The 17695-nt window shown below is 39.1% G+C and overlaps 1 protein-coding gene across 1 annotated transcript in view; it reads right to left on the bottom strand.

Moving 5' to 3' along the window:
- LOC140242792 (uncharacterized) overlaps nucleotides 1-17695 on the bottom strand; it is a 71706-nt gene that overhangs the window by 44185 nt on the left and 9826 nt on the right. Inside the window, exon 2 of the mRNA XM_072322549.1 lies at nucleotides 8114-8306. Within this exon, the coding sequence (XP_072178650.1) occupies nucleotides 8114-8306 (193 nt within the window). The remainder of the gene's footprint in view (nucleotides 1-8113; nucleotides 8307-17695) is intronic.

Raw genomic sequence — 17695 nt, 5'->3', positions numbered from 1 at the left:
GAGGACAAATGAAATAAACATACTGTAAAACACGATATATTCACGGCATGAAAAGTTCTTGAATTGGAGCTGACTGCCTTTCTCGGAGCATGAAATTTTCGTGACTTGCCACTGGCATCCAATGCATATTGTGTACATTTGTATGCAAGAACTTTCGTGTGCATTTTAATTTTGTGAATGTTGCCGCTCACAACATTCGCGAAATTAAAATGCATGTGAACATTCCTCGTTTTACAGTACACCTGTACATGGTTGTAAGACAGAGAAACAGAATTGCAACAAGCCAAAAGTATAAAATTATTGGTGGTACAATTATTTCCCACACTGCGAGTGATTACACTTCTAGATCAGCATCTTACACTGCAGTTCATGTACTGTACATGCGAAGTTGTAGCATGCAAACTCATAGTGTGTTGGAGAAGAAAATATATATTGTACGCAGTAACGGCATGAAACTATAACAAGCAAAATGCAGGGCAGTGCATCATTGCACAAAATTTGGGTCATAAATGGGAAATGTAGGCCTACTTTGCCCTATAGAAGAACATTATAAAACTTTGATAGACACAGCTACACTGTATGTGAAAGTCCTTTAATTGACATCAAGAATTACTGTCAACAATAGAGCACAATGCAGTATTGGCCAACATTTTCTTCACTATTAATTATAAAATTTTAAACAATTTTTTTTTAAAATATCCAAGACCAATATCTTAAAATTTTCTCCATCACTTTGTCAAATCATGAATTTTCTACAGAAACAATCTCAAGTTTCATGATGACTCTATTAAAGCCCTAGTGATTATATAAATACTGCTGTCAACTGGTCTAAAATATATAATGGTACTTTGTATGAATTAAAAACGTGCTAACCTCTGTTGTAGTATGAGCATATATATATACAAAAATTGTACTTGTGCACCATTTCATTTTCCATACTGTAGGTACTCATGCGCATATCAGGCATACAACATCGTACCTGCTACCTGAGCAGTTCACATCCAATTCTTGAATTTATCGCCACATACAGCCCCAGCAAAATGCCTAGATGTCAAGTATGTCACCTTTCCACAGGCTGCAAATTTGTTATCACCTTTTTATCTCTTACCCATCAATCTTGCATAGTACACGTAGGCCCATACCTGCAGTTCATGCTTTACATGCCACAATCAACCAAGACTCATCCTCGTACAATAATTGTACGCTAGAAGATCGATTGGAAGACCCTGATACAGTAGTCTATCATGGGGAGGCCCTCATACTTGGCATTTGAGGGGCATTGCTAAAAGAAGAGTGTGGCTTGGCACAGGGTACAATTGTAGGTGGGGTTGTGGTTGAAGCAGGGTGGGGCCATGGCCAAGGGTGGATAGGACTAAACTGCAAGGACTCATTTCAAATTCATGTTATACAACAAATTCTTCATTTGGGTATAAATCCTTGAATAGTTATGGTGCAGTATCTAGTTAATTGTAAATTTTACAAGTACAATGTAGCTTTACATTATTTTTGTTAATACTGTTCTCCAGTGGAAAAGAAAAAGAAAAAGGAAAAAATATATGTTAATAAAAGGGGGACATCAGTGTGTTAGCCTTTCCTGTTTTTTCCCCCTCTTTGATAGGAAAATATCTTTAAGGTTCAGCAACTGACATCAAACACAAGCACAGAAATCTTTGAAAACTTTCTGTCCACATCAATTGCCAGTACAAAAAAAAAAGATGATAAACAATATATGGCACTAGTTAGCAATGACAACTCTGATATAATTATCTACATGTAATTGTGACTGGATCTGCCTATGATCTGTCATGCAAATTTACACAGACATAGTATATTCATATTAACTATGAAAATTAATTCAACCGTTTTCATTTTTGAGGTGTATACCTCATCGAAACCTCCATTACTTTCAATCTTCCACATGCTATTTGATATTTCATTCACAGCTTTGTGAAATCTAATCTGATTGATGCTTAGCTACATTTTCTCTGCTGGTTTTTCCCTACTACTGTGTTTACTACATGTATCATGGCTTCATATACACAGTGCACCACAGAGGTCACGTTTTCCTTGATTTCTTATTCTAGGGGAAGTTCCAAGGAGTGACTGGGACGTTCCCACGCTCTCTGCAGTATATCTGGTCAGACATACCATCTCTGTGACCTTACAGGGATCTAGAGGTCACTTCAAGGTTACTGCCAGCTACAACCGATATGGGCAAGCATTGATAAACTGTAAGGGCATATTTCACTATGAATAAACAGGTGCTGGGGACAAGAACCAAGCTGTTTAAATGAGATACTTGTTGCAAGCTTGTTTCTTTTCTCCTTCTCGTCATACAATGTCATACAGTGTATTGCTCTTGATCGCAGTACACAGAAACAGTTTCCCTAGCTGTGAGAACTTGTCCCACTATACTTGTACATGCAGAGTCAAAATCTAAATGCAATATTTCATCTCATTTGAAATTATCAAACTTTCTCCATGAATTCAGGCATGATGTACATGTACAGTTGTAGCCTACATTAAACTGAGTACGTAATCAATATCAAATCATTCAATTTAAAACTGAAAACAAACTTTTTCTTTTCTTCAGCAATGAGTTACATGTACTTGCAATCAACATTTTCACAGTAAGAATCAAATAGCAACTTTGATAAGAATAATAAATGTAAGTTGTAACTTTTTATAGGAATAATTAATGTAAGAAAAATATTAACTTTTTCTGTTCTGAAAGTACAAATATGTAGGCACGAAACCACAGTGTATTGAAGTTGCTGCTATTTTTTTTTTTAACATAATGAAAACTGCATAGTCAAACTTCATTCTTTAGTCAAAGAGAAATGTTTCTATTGGGTAGTGAATAAACACAACTGGTACAGTAGTCTTACAAAAGACACACACATTTAAACTTGGCATTCTTTGATAATGCAATCTGGTACAAAATTTGGTCTCATACATACATGAAAGCAATCACTACAAGCTTAAATGTACTTTCTAGAAGCATGGTTTATGAAACCACAAGGTCATTATCAAACTCCAATTGGTGTATAATGATACCGTCATATGATTTGCTCACACAAACTGATTTACAGTGAAATTTGTATAATGTGTAAGTTTCCTTCTCTAAGACTACAGGTGTCATTTTTTGTCTGCCGTGCCACAGCCGCTCCGGTGCGGAAAGGTGACTTGGGATGAAATTTCACCTTTCATCTGTCTCTCAGCAAGACCCCATTTCTTTGTGGGATCACATGTCCCCACATCACGTGACCCTAACGAAAATACTCGCCCTTGGCTCGCCTTTTGTTTAGGGGAGACTTGTGGAGGAACGCAGACGGTTTTGAGTCCTCCGACAAGATGAGATGGAGAGCCTGGGATTACACCTCATGGAGTGCCGCTTAACCAGGTTCACATACTTGGTAATAATATAAGGATGTAATAGGCCATGTACCATACATTACCGGTACTTTTAATAATCCTTGGTGTGCTTGGAATACTGATTAGCACATAAAACCCCATATTAAATGCTTTCACAAGTTGCTTTCAGACATCAAATTGTCCTTTTCGTGTGGCACTGCATGTCATATATCATAAAATCAAGGACAGATGAAAACATTATATGTGTGTTCGTGTGTGTGTTGAATACCTGACCGTACACACTATTGTAAACCATGATATGCAGGCCTATAGTGGAAAGTAGGCACCTACATGTGGTTGAGTTTACAAGAATCTTGTATTTAGGCCAGAGTGGCTCAAGAGAAATATGTGATAATCCTCGTGGGATAAGATTTTGTGCATATATGCATTTCTGTAATGTAACATCTCTGAATGTCATGGTAAAACAAATCAGAATGCTATAGGCGTGTCTTCATCAGCCCGAAGTTCAAACTAGTGGGACATTTTGCAGTCTTAGAAAATAGCCCGATAGAGCAAATGTGCGTCTTCATCAGCTCGAACAGCCTACTTCGGGAAATTAGTCCGAAAATTGACGCATGCGCACTTTGCATCATTACTCTGCCTAGCTCGCTGTTCGAAAGTGGATTTCCCGCTCAAAATCTCCTACAACACCGTATGTACGATACTACAACCAGGGAGGTGAGCAGTACAGCAAATTCTCTCCAAAGGGATATTAATATAATAACGCTACTCTTCTGTCCAGTGACACATCTTATATGAAATGAACGAATTACAATGTTTAAACAAATCCAAAATACACACAATCTGCAAGAATCTTTAGCTAAGGTAGAGTGGACCAGAAAAAGAAGTTTACAAAAAACAGCTAGCATGCACGGAATCACCTCCCTGGTTTTAAAGATGTCAACAACAGTAGGCCTAGTACACACAATACGGTCATGTGATCCTTGAATACGCCGTGAGTGTATGCACTATACACAATCACTATAGCTTGTACATGCGCTTTCAATAGCCAGCTGGCTAACCAGAAGCGTGGAGGGATCGAGAAAATTTCGGGCTGATGGAGACGCACCCGAGATAGCGCGCTATTTCACGAATTAGCGCTCTAGTTGACGAACTAGACCAAGATTTCGGGGGAAATTTTCCCGATCAAATAGCGCGCTATTTGCGTCTTCACTACACAGATAGCGCGCTATCTTGACATCGGACTAGTTTGGTAACCGCAAGATAGCGCGCTATTTTGAAACTTCGGGCTGATGAAGACACGCCTTATGAAAACAATTAAAAAATACTAGAAAAAATATCAAATACACTGTACATGAAATAGATAAGAATGTGTTCCTTGGAAATCCATAGGATAAGGTGCTGTACACCATAAATTTTGTGGGGTTTGAATTACGTGGGATTTAAAGTTTTGTGTATTTTACAAGACGCGAAAAGTATTAACTTTGATCTTGACATGAATGCAATGTACACACGTTTTGTATATACATTATCTTGATCCACAACTGTACTCTACAATCGTGGACTCAACCACTTTAAAGGGATGGTACAGTATTGGTAGAGATGAGAATTGGGCTTTTAACTTTTTGTGAGATACCAAGAAAACACTTATGAAATAGTACAGAGGATACCGTTTTAAGAGAAAATCAAAGTTTATTTGATGAGAATCGAGTTCGGAATGACTGAAACATTTAAAAACAAAGTAAAACAAAGCGATCGTAATAAAGTGTGGGTCCCACACTTATTAGATTCGCTCTGTTTTGGATATCTCAGCCATATCAAAACCAATTTTCATTAAATAAACGTTGAATTCCTCATAGAATTACATGCTCTTTCATATTTCATAAGAGGTTTCTCATTATCTCACCAAGAAATGTTAGAAACCTGAAATTAGGTCTCAACCAAAACTATACATTCCCTTTAAAATTGTCGCGAAGTCCTTATCTGTCGAAAATTTAGACTTGCTAAATAATATGGCACGGCATATGAAGTATGGAACTGTCAGTGACTGCAGCCAATGCTTGCTATTTCTTTGGTCAAGTGGTACAAGTGTGTCAAGTGGTCAAGTGGTAAGCCAATTCTGCATACAGCGTTCTTCTTTTTGGTGCGTGCTGTGAACAGTTTATTTTTGTATCAAATGAAAATGGGACATCCAGCTGTGAACCTGCCAATATATACCATAATTACACGATGGCTACCATTGCCTCTGACATTGTGTTAAAGGTGCATGGTCCCGGTGTTTTAGTCAAATGCGTGTAACGCGGGCGCACGGCACAAGTTTCCCATAGAGACCTACACTATCGACTTCTCTTTGGCGCTTACGCTTTGGCCCACTTTCCTGAGTCCGAAGAAGTCCGATTCAGTGTAGTCAGTGGTCCGATCACAATTCGGCTCATGAATCGGTTGAGAAGGATGACAGCTTTAGCAAACTTCTTTTGTGATGTCACATTAACAAGCAGATATGCACGCACCCTGGCATTACTACAGACTGGGCGATGCGCAAAGAAGACAACAAAGGCAACGTTACTTAGCAACACTTACGCACTTTACTCTTGATGACAGCTCAACTTCGGTAATCTTCGTATCAATGCCAACGATGATTGGCAGTATCATCAACAGCGCCATCTACACTACCGGGACTATGCCCCTTTAAACTGGGTTGTATAGTTATGTAGCACCTTACATGTTCATGTGCCTGCTACACTTTTGTTTTGTTTCCTTCGCTACTGAGGAACACGACTTTGCTTGTGTTTTTTCCCCTCTCAATAATAATTCTGGCAGACATATTTTATGAGTGAAACAAGAAAGATGCACTTTAAAGGGTGTGTACACTTCTGGTCGAGGTGAGGATTTAGCTTTCAACGTTTTGTGAGATATTCGGAAACCACTCTATGAGATGTCAAAGAGCATGCAATTCTTAGGGGTATCAAAAGTTTATTTGATGAAAATCGGTTTTGAAATGGCTGAGATATACCCAAAAACAAGGTGAAACAAAGTGCTCTTAATAAAAGGCGTGGCCTGTCGCCTTTTATTATTATCACTTTTTTGTGCGGATATTTCAGCCATTTGAAAACCAATTTTCATCAAATAAACATTGAATCCTTCTTAAAATTACATTCTCTTTCTTATTTCATAAGAGGTTTCTCATTATCTCACTTAGGAATGTTCAAAAACATGAATCCCCACCTAAACCAGTACTGTACAGTCCCTTTAATTTAAGTATCATTTGTATTGAACAAATTACATTCAGTGATTCTTTTTCTCTGTTCTGTTATTTGCATCACTATTATTATGATCAATATCAACTTCTATCATTATAATTTTTACACACCAATCATTCCAAATGAAACTGCGACTAAAGACTGTGCAAAAGATTACAGGTAAAATGCATACACTGTACACAAAACCTTTAACTGTTTCCCTATCCCCACCCCTCCCCAGACAAAAAAAAAAACAAAAAAACCCAAAAACAAAAAACACAACAACAAAAAACAAAAACATTCCTCATTACATTTTTTCCTCCATTTCCTAATACTGAATTTTCTTACAATTCATAGCCTAATTTGAAGGTGCTTTCCTTTTTCCCATGAAGAACATTATTTGTCTGCACGGGACCATCACAACCGCACTGCTCGTGATGCTAAGTCACAGACAAGATCGACCCCCTCCCCAATAAAAAAAAAAAGAAAGGAAAAAAGACTGAGCTTGAACCAGCATGGAGCAAGCCAAATGGACGCATGGAGTATTCCCAAATTGGACTGATTATTGGCGATCCCCGGAGCTGCATGCCGCCATGATGAAGCAATAAGTACGGCCAATTAGGTCGCAGTCATTGGTAGCGAGCCAAGCCCAGGCTTCAGGCTAACTACTTTTGGTTCTTCTCTCGATACGTAAATTGGTCACTCGCTGCACAAGTACTCAGTACACAAAAACGAAATAGACACACGCATATGATGCATACTGCATATTGTCTGTTTTGAAATGGTTCTTTGAATGCCCCTTGATTTTGAGCAGTTTGTGAATTTCATGTAGAAAGGGGAGACTGTCGTTAAAGCTTGTTTTCAGCAGTACCTGCAGTTGTCCCCACTTGCGAGGCATAGTAAAGTAATCTTCTCAAAAAACGCAATCATAATCATTCAGTTTTTCTGATGCTTGCCCCACTTCACTTAATTCTTGTCTTCCTCATTATCATAATCATCATTATTTTTATCAGTATTATAATAAAATTGTTAATACAGTTTACTTCTACTCAAAACATCATTCTACAGTAAACCCTATTCATATTATTATGACTACTGTAAATCCAGGAACATTTGGGGCATGAAAACTTTCGTGAACTGCAATTGTTGGCCTTTTTCAGTGTGAAACTTTCATGAATTGCCCCTGGCATTCAATGCATTGGGCAGACAAACACTTTTGCGTACGTATTATAGTTCCACAAATCTTGGCTCCTTACAAAATCCAGCAAAATCTTATGCAAAGGAAAATGTCAAATTTTACAGTTACTGAAATTTCATTTACTCCCATTAATTTCTGTAGACAAGACATTCAGCATTACAAGTCCATCAGTTCTGTTGTTGTTGTTACCCCCAAATCAAAGGATATTCAAGCCCCCCCCCCCCAAAAAAAAACAAAAAACAAAAAACAAAAAAAAAACAAAAAAAAAAACCAACAACAACCAACATAAAGTGCTACCAACCTTGGTCTCTCTGCAGTTCATAGAGGGCATAGTCTGGGATGGAGAGCATCCTCATATCAGGGTGAAACTTTTCGATGAGTGTGTTGATGACATCCCTGGCAGTGGCAGTGCTGGAGACGCGGATACACTTTGAGTTGGAGGACTTATCAGCATCTTGGAAGAAGAATCGCATCACCCCGTGAAATTCCAGACTCTGTGTACAGTGAGTGAGAGAGAGGAGGAAAGTTTTGGTAATATGAAAGTGAGTATTACATTTGTATATTTTGAAATATGTTTGGGTACAAACAGCATCGATGCAACAGACACTGTTCATACCATATATTTTGCACACTGGGACTCGTACGATGAAAAAGAGAAAGAGCAAAGGATTCCCATGCATAGATAATAAATCTCATCTGAATCAAACCCAACACATCTCTGTCACCTTTAGATCATCTTTAGGGAAATTTTGAACAGTACATCTGTAGTTGCATCATAGGATTACAGTAGTTCTAAACCAATGCTGCACACTGGCAACTGGTCCGACGGCAAAATATTATAACAGCTGGTAAATACAGTTCTTTGTGCAATGCACATAGTATACATGTAAAACAATATGTCCAGATTTTACTCCAGCATCAAACCTCAAACTCTGGATGAAACAGACTCCATACATGTACAGTACATGTGCTTCACCAAACAGAAAATTAATGGAGGAAAAACTGAGTCAGATCACTCATCAGGTTGACCCTTTGCTGCTTGTTGAGAGATACTATCCTCCCACATACATTCCAAACACAATATCAAATCACCTGTACTTTCTATCGGAATATCCCCCCCCCCCCCCCCATTCCTTCTTTTTGAGACGAATGAGAGAAAGTGGTGGTTATTTGTGACTCTACATGTAAAATGTAGTCACAACTCACAACCATACGATGTACCTATTCAAAGCAAAATGCAACAAAACATCAAGGCTACAGAAATGTATTGTGTACAGTTTGTATAGTGTATTTAGGCCTACAGTAATATCAATGAAAGTGCTGAAGTACCATATTACCGGCATGATTCACAAATGTTGCCTTTTTCTGTTTTCGTTCTGGTTTAACTAAGCTACTAATATGCGTGGATAGAGTAGGTACATTGTAGGCATTATTGTATGATTCACTTAACAGCTCTAGCAAGCATTCTTCAAAGATCAGAGCTCCATGTCAATTCTACAACAGTCTTGAAAGAGTCATTTGTAATGGTCAGTGGGCAGTGGTCATCTGATTCTGGCCAAAAATCACCAGGCATTTCCTGCAATTACCCAGAGTTCTCCCTTGTATTATGTCATGAAATGGAATGTGCTTTTAGCTCAGCTAAGAATGCAGTAATTAGTCATTCTTTTAGTGTGTTCACAAGGAAGCATTTTTTCTTTGATCTCTTTGAGAGCAAAAAATAACATCAACTGATTCTAAACTTCTCTAAAGCCACCAAACTCATTCTGAAATGCAATATCTGACATGCATGCATGTCTCCACCTAAAAAAAAAAAAGCATCTGTACATTGTAATTGCCCGAGCCCCATTACGCACAAACTTTTATATGTGTATGTTCTTAGCTGAGCATTAACCTTCCTGTGTAATAGTGTGAGAAAGCACTAGACAGTTCAAACAAGGACAGTTCCATGTACATTGTAGTACTCTGAGCAGTCATCTCAAATTGTTCACACGTTAGTAAGTCTGGCAGTGTGTCATACAAGTTACAATAGCATAGCATCAAAGTGAGCCCAGGAGTATCGATCTGTCGGTTCTATGTTTTGTACTTGTTGACCATCAAAAGTCCTCACGCTGTGAACACACACACACACATACTGACACATAATACACTCACACGCACACACAAGCCACGCTGCACTGTAGCATGACCACATACCGTTGAGGGAAACAACTGGGGCAGGGTCTCCCACACTACACACACCCATAGCCCACTGAGAGGAAATCTCCTCCATTCTCTACACCAATCCAAACTCAGAATGGCTATGGAAGAGATTAGCCGACAACAATGGCGCCTGCAGTTGGGTGCAAAAATAAGATCTTATTGACCTGTTTGTTTGTAACAGCCTTTTTAATACACAGCTGAGTCAGATCTGGGGGATAAACACACAAAAGGTTACATGGTTCTTACAAGAGCTTGAATCTCCCCTAACCAATCCCCCCCCCCCCACACCCTTAATCCGTGCTTGTGGCGCTTCAACCAAAGTAGATCTCATGTACAAAACATGAAAACTGGGAAGAAAATATTTAACAAACTAATCATAACAAGCAGACACGTACCTTGGAATTACAAGTAAGAACAAAATTTTCTGAACATTATAGATTGCAGTCATTAATGATCTCTTCAAATGTGAGAAGACGCTTTCAGTTTGGAATTGAATGTTTCTGTTGATGACAGTTGAAGTACAGTTCGACCTCGATTATCCGGCCATGTCGGGACCGGTGCTCATTCGGATAAGCAAATTGGCCGGATATGGGAGACACAATGTTAATGTATATAGCTGACGTCCAAGCTACCGTCCCAGTGCACTGGCAGTTATAGGCAGGTAGTGTACCCTGCAACAGTGGTGTATAATCTATGCTAGCCTGCGCAAAATTGTAGTCCCTTCTTCACAAAAATAAACTATATCTTTATGTGAAAATCATACATGTTTTACCTCATTAGATATTGAGAAATCTATCATGCACATCTTATGAAATTAGTGAAATAGATCCATGAAAGCCACTGTTTTTTCTCAATTTTTGGATGAAAAAAAAAAAAGTCCTTCACTGCGTGAACACATCCGGATAATAGAGATTTCCGGATAAAAGGAGGCCGGATAATCGAGATCGAACTGTAATTGAATAGATAACTGATTCCAAAGTTTTCCAAAGATCTGTCAAACACCATGATTGTGCACTAAGGTTGTTGTTGGTACAATACTACTTACAGGTGTATACACGTAGTCATGTACCGGTAAAACATATTACTGCATGGAATCATAGACACTTCACACATCAAACTGGTTGGTGGAAAAGGGTTTCTGGTCTTTGATTCATTGCATAATTTTAGTAGAAGTACACATTAGGCGTGTCTTCATCAGCCCGAAGTTCAAACTAGCGGGACATTTTGCGGTCTTAGAAAATAGCCTGATAGAGCGAATGTGCGTCTTCATCAGCTCGAACAGCCTACTTCGGGAAATTAATCCGAAAATTGACGCATGCGCACTTTGCATCATTACTCTGCCTAGCTCGCTGTTCGAAAGTGGATTTCCCGCTCAAAATCTCCTATGTACGATACTACAACCAGGGAGGTAAGCAGCACAGCAAATTCTCTCCAAAGGGATATTAATAACGCTACTCTTCATGTCCAGTGACACATCTTATATGAAATGAACGAATTGCAATGTTTAAACAAATCCAAAATACACACAATCTGCAAGAATCTTTAGCTACGGTAGAGTGGACCAGAAGAAGAAGTTTACAAAAAACAGCTAGCATGCACAGAATCACCTCCCTGGTTTTAAAGATGTCAACAACAGTAGGCCTAGTACACACATGTGATCCTTGAATACGCCGTGAGTGTATGCACTATACACAATCACTATAGCTTGTACATGCGCTTTCAATAGCCAGCTGGCTAACCAGAAGTGTGGAGGGATCGAGAAAATTTCGGGCTGATGGAGACTCACCCGAAATAGCGCGCTATTTCACGAATTAGCGCTCTAGTTCACAAACTAGACCAAGATTTTGGGGGAAATTTTCCCGATCAAATAGCGCGCTATTTGCGTCTTCACTACACAGATAGCGCGCTATCTTGACATCGGACTAGTTTGGTAACCGCAAGATAGCGCGCTATTTTGAAACTTCGGGCTGATGAAGACACGCCTATTGAAACTAGACCTACAGTTTGTACGCTTTCTTCTTTGTACACTAAATGCCTGTCCTGATTTGGTTCAAGTATTTGGGAGACATTTAAAATTCAAATAATCAACTTAATAGTAAACCTGAAAATCATATGGTCTACCCAATGAGTAGGTCTACACTAGATCTTTTACACATGTAAACCAGAAAATAAATAGATAACATGTTGCTTTAGAACTGCTCATTTCTGAATGTACAGTGTAAAACATACCATAAATGGTAATACACAGGCCTCTGGTATAGAATCAACACTCCTATAAAATCATGAGTCAGAGTGCTGAGTGTACAAGTGTGTACATTGCTTTATACACACTTCAGCTCCAGGCATGCATGTACTGGTACTGTAGATTCCCACCAAGTGATACACGAAGGTCCACTGAATGCACACCTTTGCCCACCTCCCATGACCTCATTGTGTGGGACACAATGGAACTCCCACATAGTGGTACAATAAACAACGCTTACGAGCCTACAGTATGCAGAATGCTATGTGAACGGTGAAGAAAAAAAAAAAGACACTGTACACACACTCGTACACACAGAAGACGTGACTTCATACCGGCTAAAATGCTACTTTGAAACCAGTATGTTTGCATGTCAGTAAAAACTTTCATACATGTACATCATGGTTTAGGCATCACACTATCACACATACAGTGTATTGTAATTATGTGGTGATCATCAAACAATTCATTCCACGCTATAGCGATGTCCAGAGATGCATTATATACATTGTATGTACTCCTCTAAAGTATACAATTGTAGTTGTTCATGAAAGTGTTCAAGGCTGACTAAGGTACAACTGTACTACAGTATGAGCTCACAAGAGCAACCTTCAATACACTGTACCATTTTGTGTAAATATGTACAACATCTGCTCATTTCATAGTTTAGTATACAAGTGGAGCATAAAAACTACAATAGATCGTTGGTAGAATGAACAGTGATCATACAGTCCTGGTGACATCATTGAAATTTGACATTACAAATAAATAATGATTCACATATTTTTCTGAGGAAGGGCATCTTTTCTTTGCAGAGTAAACAAAACCTGTACATTCCCTGTCGTACTTGTACTTTGAAAAATGTACAGTCGATGACACATGAGCATTAAAAAGAAGTGTGACAGGAACTTATCTGGGTACAGTGTATACTTGAATATTTTACATATTTGTGAGATGAGTCTAATCTTCACATACATTGTACAATGTATGTTCTGAAATATAGTACATTGTAGTAATTATACGATTAGACACAAAGTTTACTGTATATGTATGCACATCAGCACATGATTGTGTGGTACTGGTATTGAGAATGGATACGTTTTGTGCGAGTAATTTTTCGCGCTTGGCCTGGTGAGATGAATTTCTTGTTGTTTTAATTCTGCGGAATCAGGATAAACTAAGTGCTGGAACGTCATGGTATGCAAAAATATTCACGTTCATTTATTTTCGTACTAGCTTCTGGTTGTGTGAAAATTTCCACACCACAAATATTTTCTCTTTTACAGCATTTGTAAAATTATAATGTAGCTGGCTAGTGTCAATGGCCATTCATATCATACAATGTACAGCACATCAAGAGGGTGAATTTACATATTTAAAAAAAACCCTCTTTCTCTGTGATTTTGGTGGTGTAAGAGTACCGGTACATGGAAAAAGCATAATATGTAACACACAATGTAGGCCTACACACACACTAGTGCACAGTCAGAGTGAATGACATTGCCATATCACTTTATACTGTAGGTGTGTGAGTCTTCAACCAGTGCCAAGTCAAGGGGCAAAACCTGGCTTGTTGCTGGTATAGCCATCATCTGAATTGAGTGACAACCTCAATATCGATGTCTGTCTGTTACAGCACATTCTGCGGCAAAGCATTTTCTATTTAAAGAGTAGGCCTACTGTATTTGAGATCTGAAGAAGTGCGCTACTGACAGTATGGTGGTTCATATCATTAATGGAGACATAAATGTACCTGGGTACTTTGTACATTTCTATTGTGAGGGTATAGGAAATGAAGGAGAAGACAACATCTTCCTGATTAGCAAGACACGCAACTTCCAAAACTTGTACTCTGGCAAGGTGCATATTTAGCAAACATGATGTACAATGCACCATGCAAAGAAAAATGAATGCTGGTACAGTGGTAGCCTTGGGTATCATCATGATAAAAAAAAAAGCAACAACTGTTCACGATCATTGAAAATACTATGATCTACAGTAGGCCTACAAATTGTCCAATAGCTCTGTATTGTTGCTGTGTGCTATTGCAACAATATAGCTTTAGCATGAATCATTCCCTGTTTTTAAACTGCACAATGTACAGTACTTGTATTCTAAGATACATATTGTACTATGATTCTATCCATACAGATTTAAATCTGAAAGTTAGCTAAACACTGCCCTACAACACCAATGATTTTTAGTCACATTTCAAACAATTTAGAGTGTACAATGTACAATTTGTACATTGTACATGATTATGTCAGGGGAATTCAGCAGTCCTGTGCAGGGGCGGATCCAGGAATTCTGGGGGGGGGGGGGCAACTAATATTTCTGGCGCCACTTCCAGGTTTCCTTTAATTTTTTTTTCTTTTTATTTCTTTTGTTTTTAACGAAAATAGGGGGGGGGGGGCGTGCGGTGGTTGCACCCCCCTCTGGATCCGCCACTGCTGTGTACACAATTTTATATGGTCATCTACAAGTACAAAAATATGAAGTTGACAATTGGGCTACTCAATTTGAAATGATGGTGAAAAGGATGGTACTAATCTGAGTTGAATTGTGTTGAATTGTACATGTATCTGATGCATCATGCTCTCAGCATACAGCTGTAGCACTGCCTCTACCAAGATCTCCTCCACACCCTACTACACGTTTGTAGCTGACCCCAAGACAGCTGGGAGGTGTTCTTTATCAGACACCTCCCTGACAGGGCAGGGGCTACAGAAACTGATGACAGTGCTGATTGGATGGGACTGTCATACTGTATACATTGTACTGTACTGTACGAGCTGAAATTTTCGCGTACAGATATTTTCGCGAATTGCTACTTGGGGGACATTTTCGCGTGTTGTTAATTTCGCGGTTGCGAGGGTCTAATTGAACTTACTTATTTGCGCGTTGTTATTTTCGCGTGTTTTTATTTTCGCGGTTCAAAGGCGATTCGCGAAATTCGCGAAAATAAAACCACCGCGAAAATTTCAGCTCGTACAGTATTCCTGGCCATGTTCGGTGCCTCTCTATTCTACAGGACACAAGCACTACAAATGTACAGGTTAGAATGCAATGTACACAGTAGGCTTCAGGGACTGGTGCAGGTCAAGTTGTAATGCCCTCGAGTGGCTTTCAGGACATTTCAGAGTACTGCAGTATGAGCTGCTTCATGACAAGAAAGGACTGTTAACTCCAATGCACAAGCACAGGTTCTGTGCTGCTCTCACTTGTTCAAATGAGCAAGAAAGCAATATAAAACACATCCACTTCTTTTTTTTTTTTTTAGGCATATGCTGTGTACGTACTCTCAGGAGTATGCATCAGCAATACCATGTAGGCCTACATTGTACACATCAGTGTGTAACAACGCACAGTCCTTTGATACACCACTGTACAATGCAGGCCTACAAATCAATGTGTACAGCATGCAGTGTAACACTGAAACGTATACAGTTTGTACAATGTACACTGTACAATAAAAGATGTATTTACACAAGTACAGCAGTGTACTCGATAATGCTGCATTATCTCGTGTGATGTTTTCAGGAACTAAATTGTATTTGTTCACATTTATCCACAGAACACAGCAATACATTCACATTCGACAAACATACAAATGTACATAAACATCACAACACACACTGGTAGGAAATCAGCAACCACTCATATACAGTACAACGTACGTAGACAGCCTATATCGACAGTCAGTACTGTCAGCAACATGTTTACAAGTATGCAACGGTCAAGGCAGTTAGAGTTGGCAGTCTTGAGAACTTTAAGTACATGTAGCACGTGTCAGGATGACGAGTGCTTGTCACCTCAATGAATCTGCAATTACTGCCATCAAACAGTCTGCACATCATTAGCACTGCCAGCTGCAATAATACTTGCCTTGCTCGGAGAACCTGCCAAGTCAGGTGCGGATTTCAAGATGTTCGTGGGAGGGAACGGATATCGGAGGGTCTTCTTCTTCTGCCCGCGACGCAAAATGGACTGAATGCCCATATTGGGCTCAACTAGTTGTGTTTGACAGTGAAAATAAATTTAAAAAGAATGCTAACAGGACTTTTACAATCAGACTACAATTCACACATATGATACAGTACAATCAAGATCTCGCTACATTCTATTCTGCCCTACTACAATGTGTAGGCCCTACTAGCAATGTACTTCAAGAGTGACGAGTGCTTCAGGAAGACACACAGCCATGTAATCTGAGCTACTGTATTGCGGAAATTCTGTTTAAAAACCAAACACATCTTGACAAAAACCTTTCAACTCCTTCCTCTTGCTGCAGTCATTGTTATTAGCCTAAAGAAGATTTGTAACAATGTGGAAGAGACTTCAGGGGAGCTGAACACACCCTGAACTCCCTCTCTCTACAGATGTTTCTGGTACAGTCTTGCCCATGTCACTTGCTTCCTCATACCACTCTTTTGTTTGCATCCATATTAAATGTATCTCCGTCTATTTTCTATCAACAGCACCCTATCATTCCTCTTCCTCCTTCCCAGACACTCACCAGAGTATTCCCCTGTCTTGTTATGTTCTCCTAAAATATCAAATTAAATGTAATGCAGACCTTGTACAATGTACAAATGTACCACATTCAAAGGTAATAGGGAGCTTTAGATTTCGACGCGCGGACGTTTGAGACGACAAGTGCGCCGGACGTACTCCTCTCCCTTGCGTCGCATTTAAAAGCAGCTTTAGATTACACTGGGACGCAACGTATTTAGTGGCGCCCCCATATGATCGGTGCATGAAGTAGTTCTCTACGTTGCAAACTGTGCGGACGTAAAAATAGCCCAGTACGCGTAGTGAAAAACTGAGGTGACGCAAGCTAAAAATAGATCGACTTGACGGGCGCTTCTGCGCATGTTCAGAACATGGTTTTTTCCCTCTGCACGTCTGCGCATCAAAATCTAAAGCTCCCTATTTATCAAACAGCTGCATGTACAATGTACAGTGTACAACTACAGTCTAGATAGTAATACAAGGGGCAGGTGTGAAGGAAAGAAGAAAAATACTGTATGACATAACGTATGTGGAACGTCAATGTTTCGTAGGCCTAGCTGAAAATTAGGTATGATATATAAAGTGCAAACTCCATTTGACTGTCTTTGTCAAAAATCTCAGGCTTTTATGTCTGAATGTCAGGATTACTGAACTTGGTCTTTCTATGGAAATATAAACTTTGTATAGTGATTGCGAGTGATGCATGCAGTAACAACAAAGATTTAAAACTCATCTCATTTGCTGACAATTTCCCATAGTTGTAGGCCTGCAATGAGTTAAAAAAACAAAAAAACAAAAAAACACCAGCTTTTCAATGTTCAAATCACAACCCTGGTAGCCAGGCTAATCAGAAGTTAGAACATAATTGGAAATGTGATGTCAAGAAATCAACAAGCAGTTTTGATACTGTAAAATCTCAGCCACATGTTC

The sequence above is a fragment of the Diadema setosum genome, chromosome 19 (assembly GCF_964275005.1).
Source record: "Diadema setosum chromosome 19, eeDiaSeto1, whole genome shotgun sequence".
Taxonomy (NCBI): Eukaryota; Metazoa; Echinodermata; class Echinoidea; order Diadematoida; family Diadematidae; genus Diadema; species Diadema setosum.
This window is presented reverse-complemented; position numbering and strand designations above follow the sequence as displayed.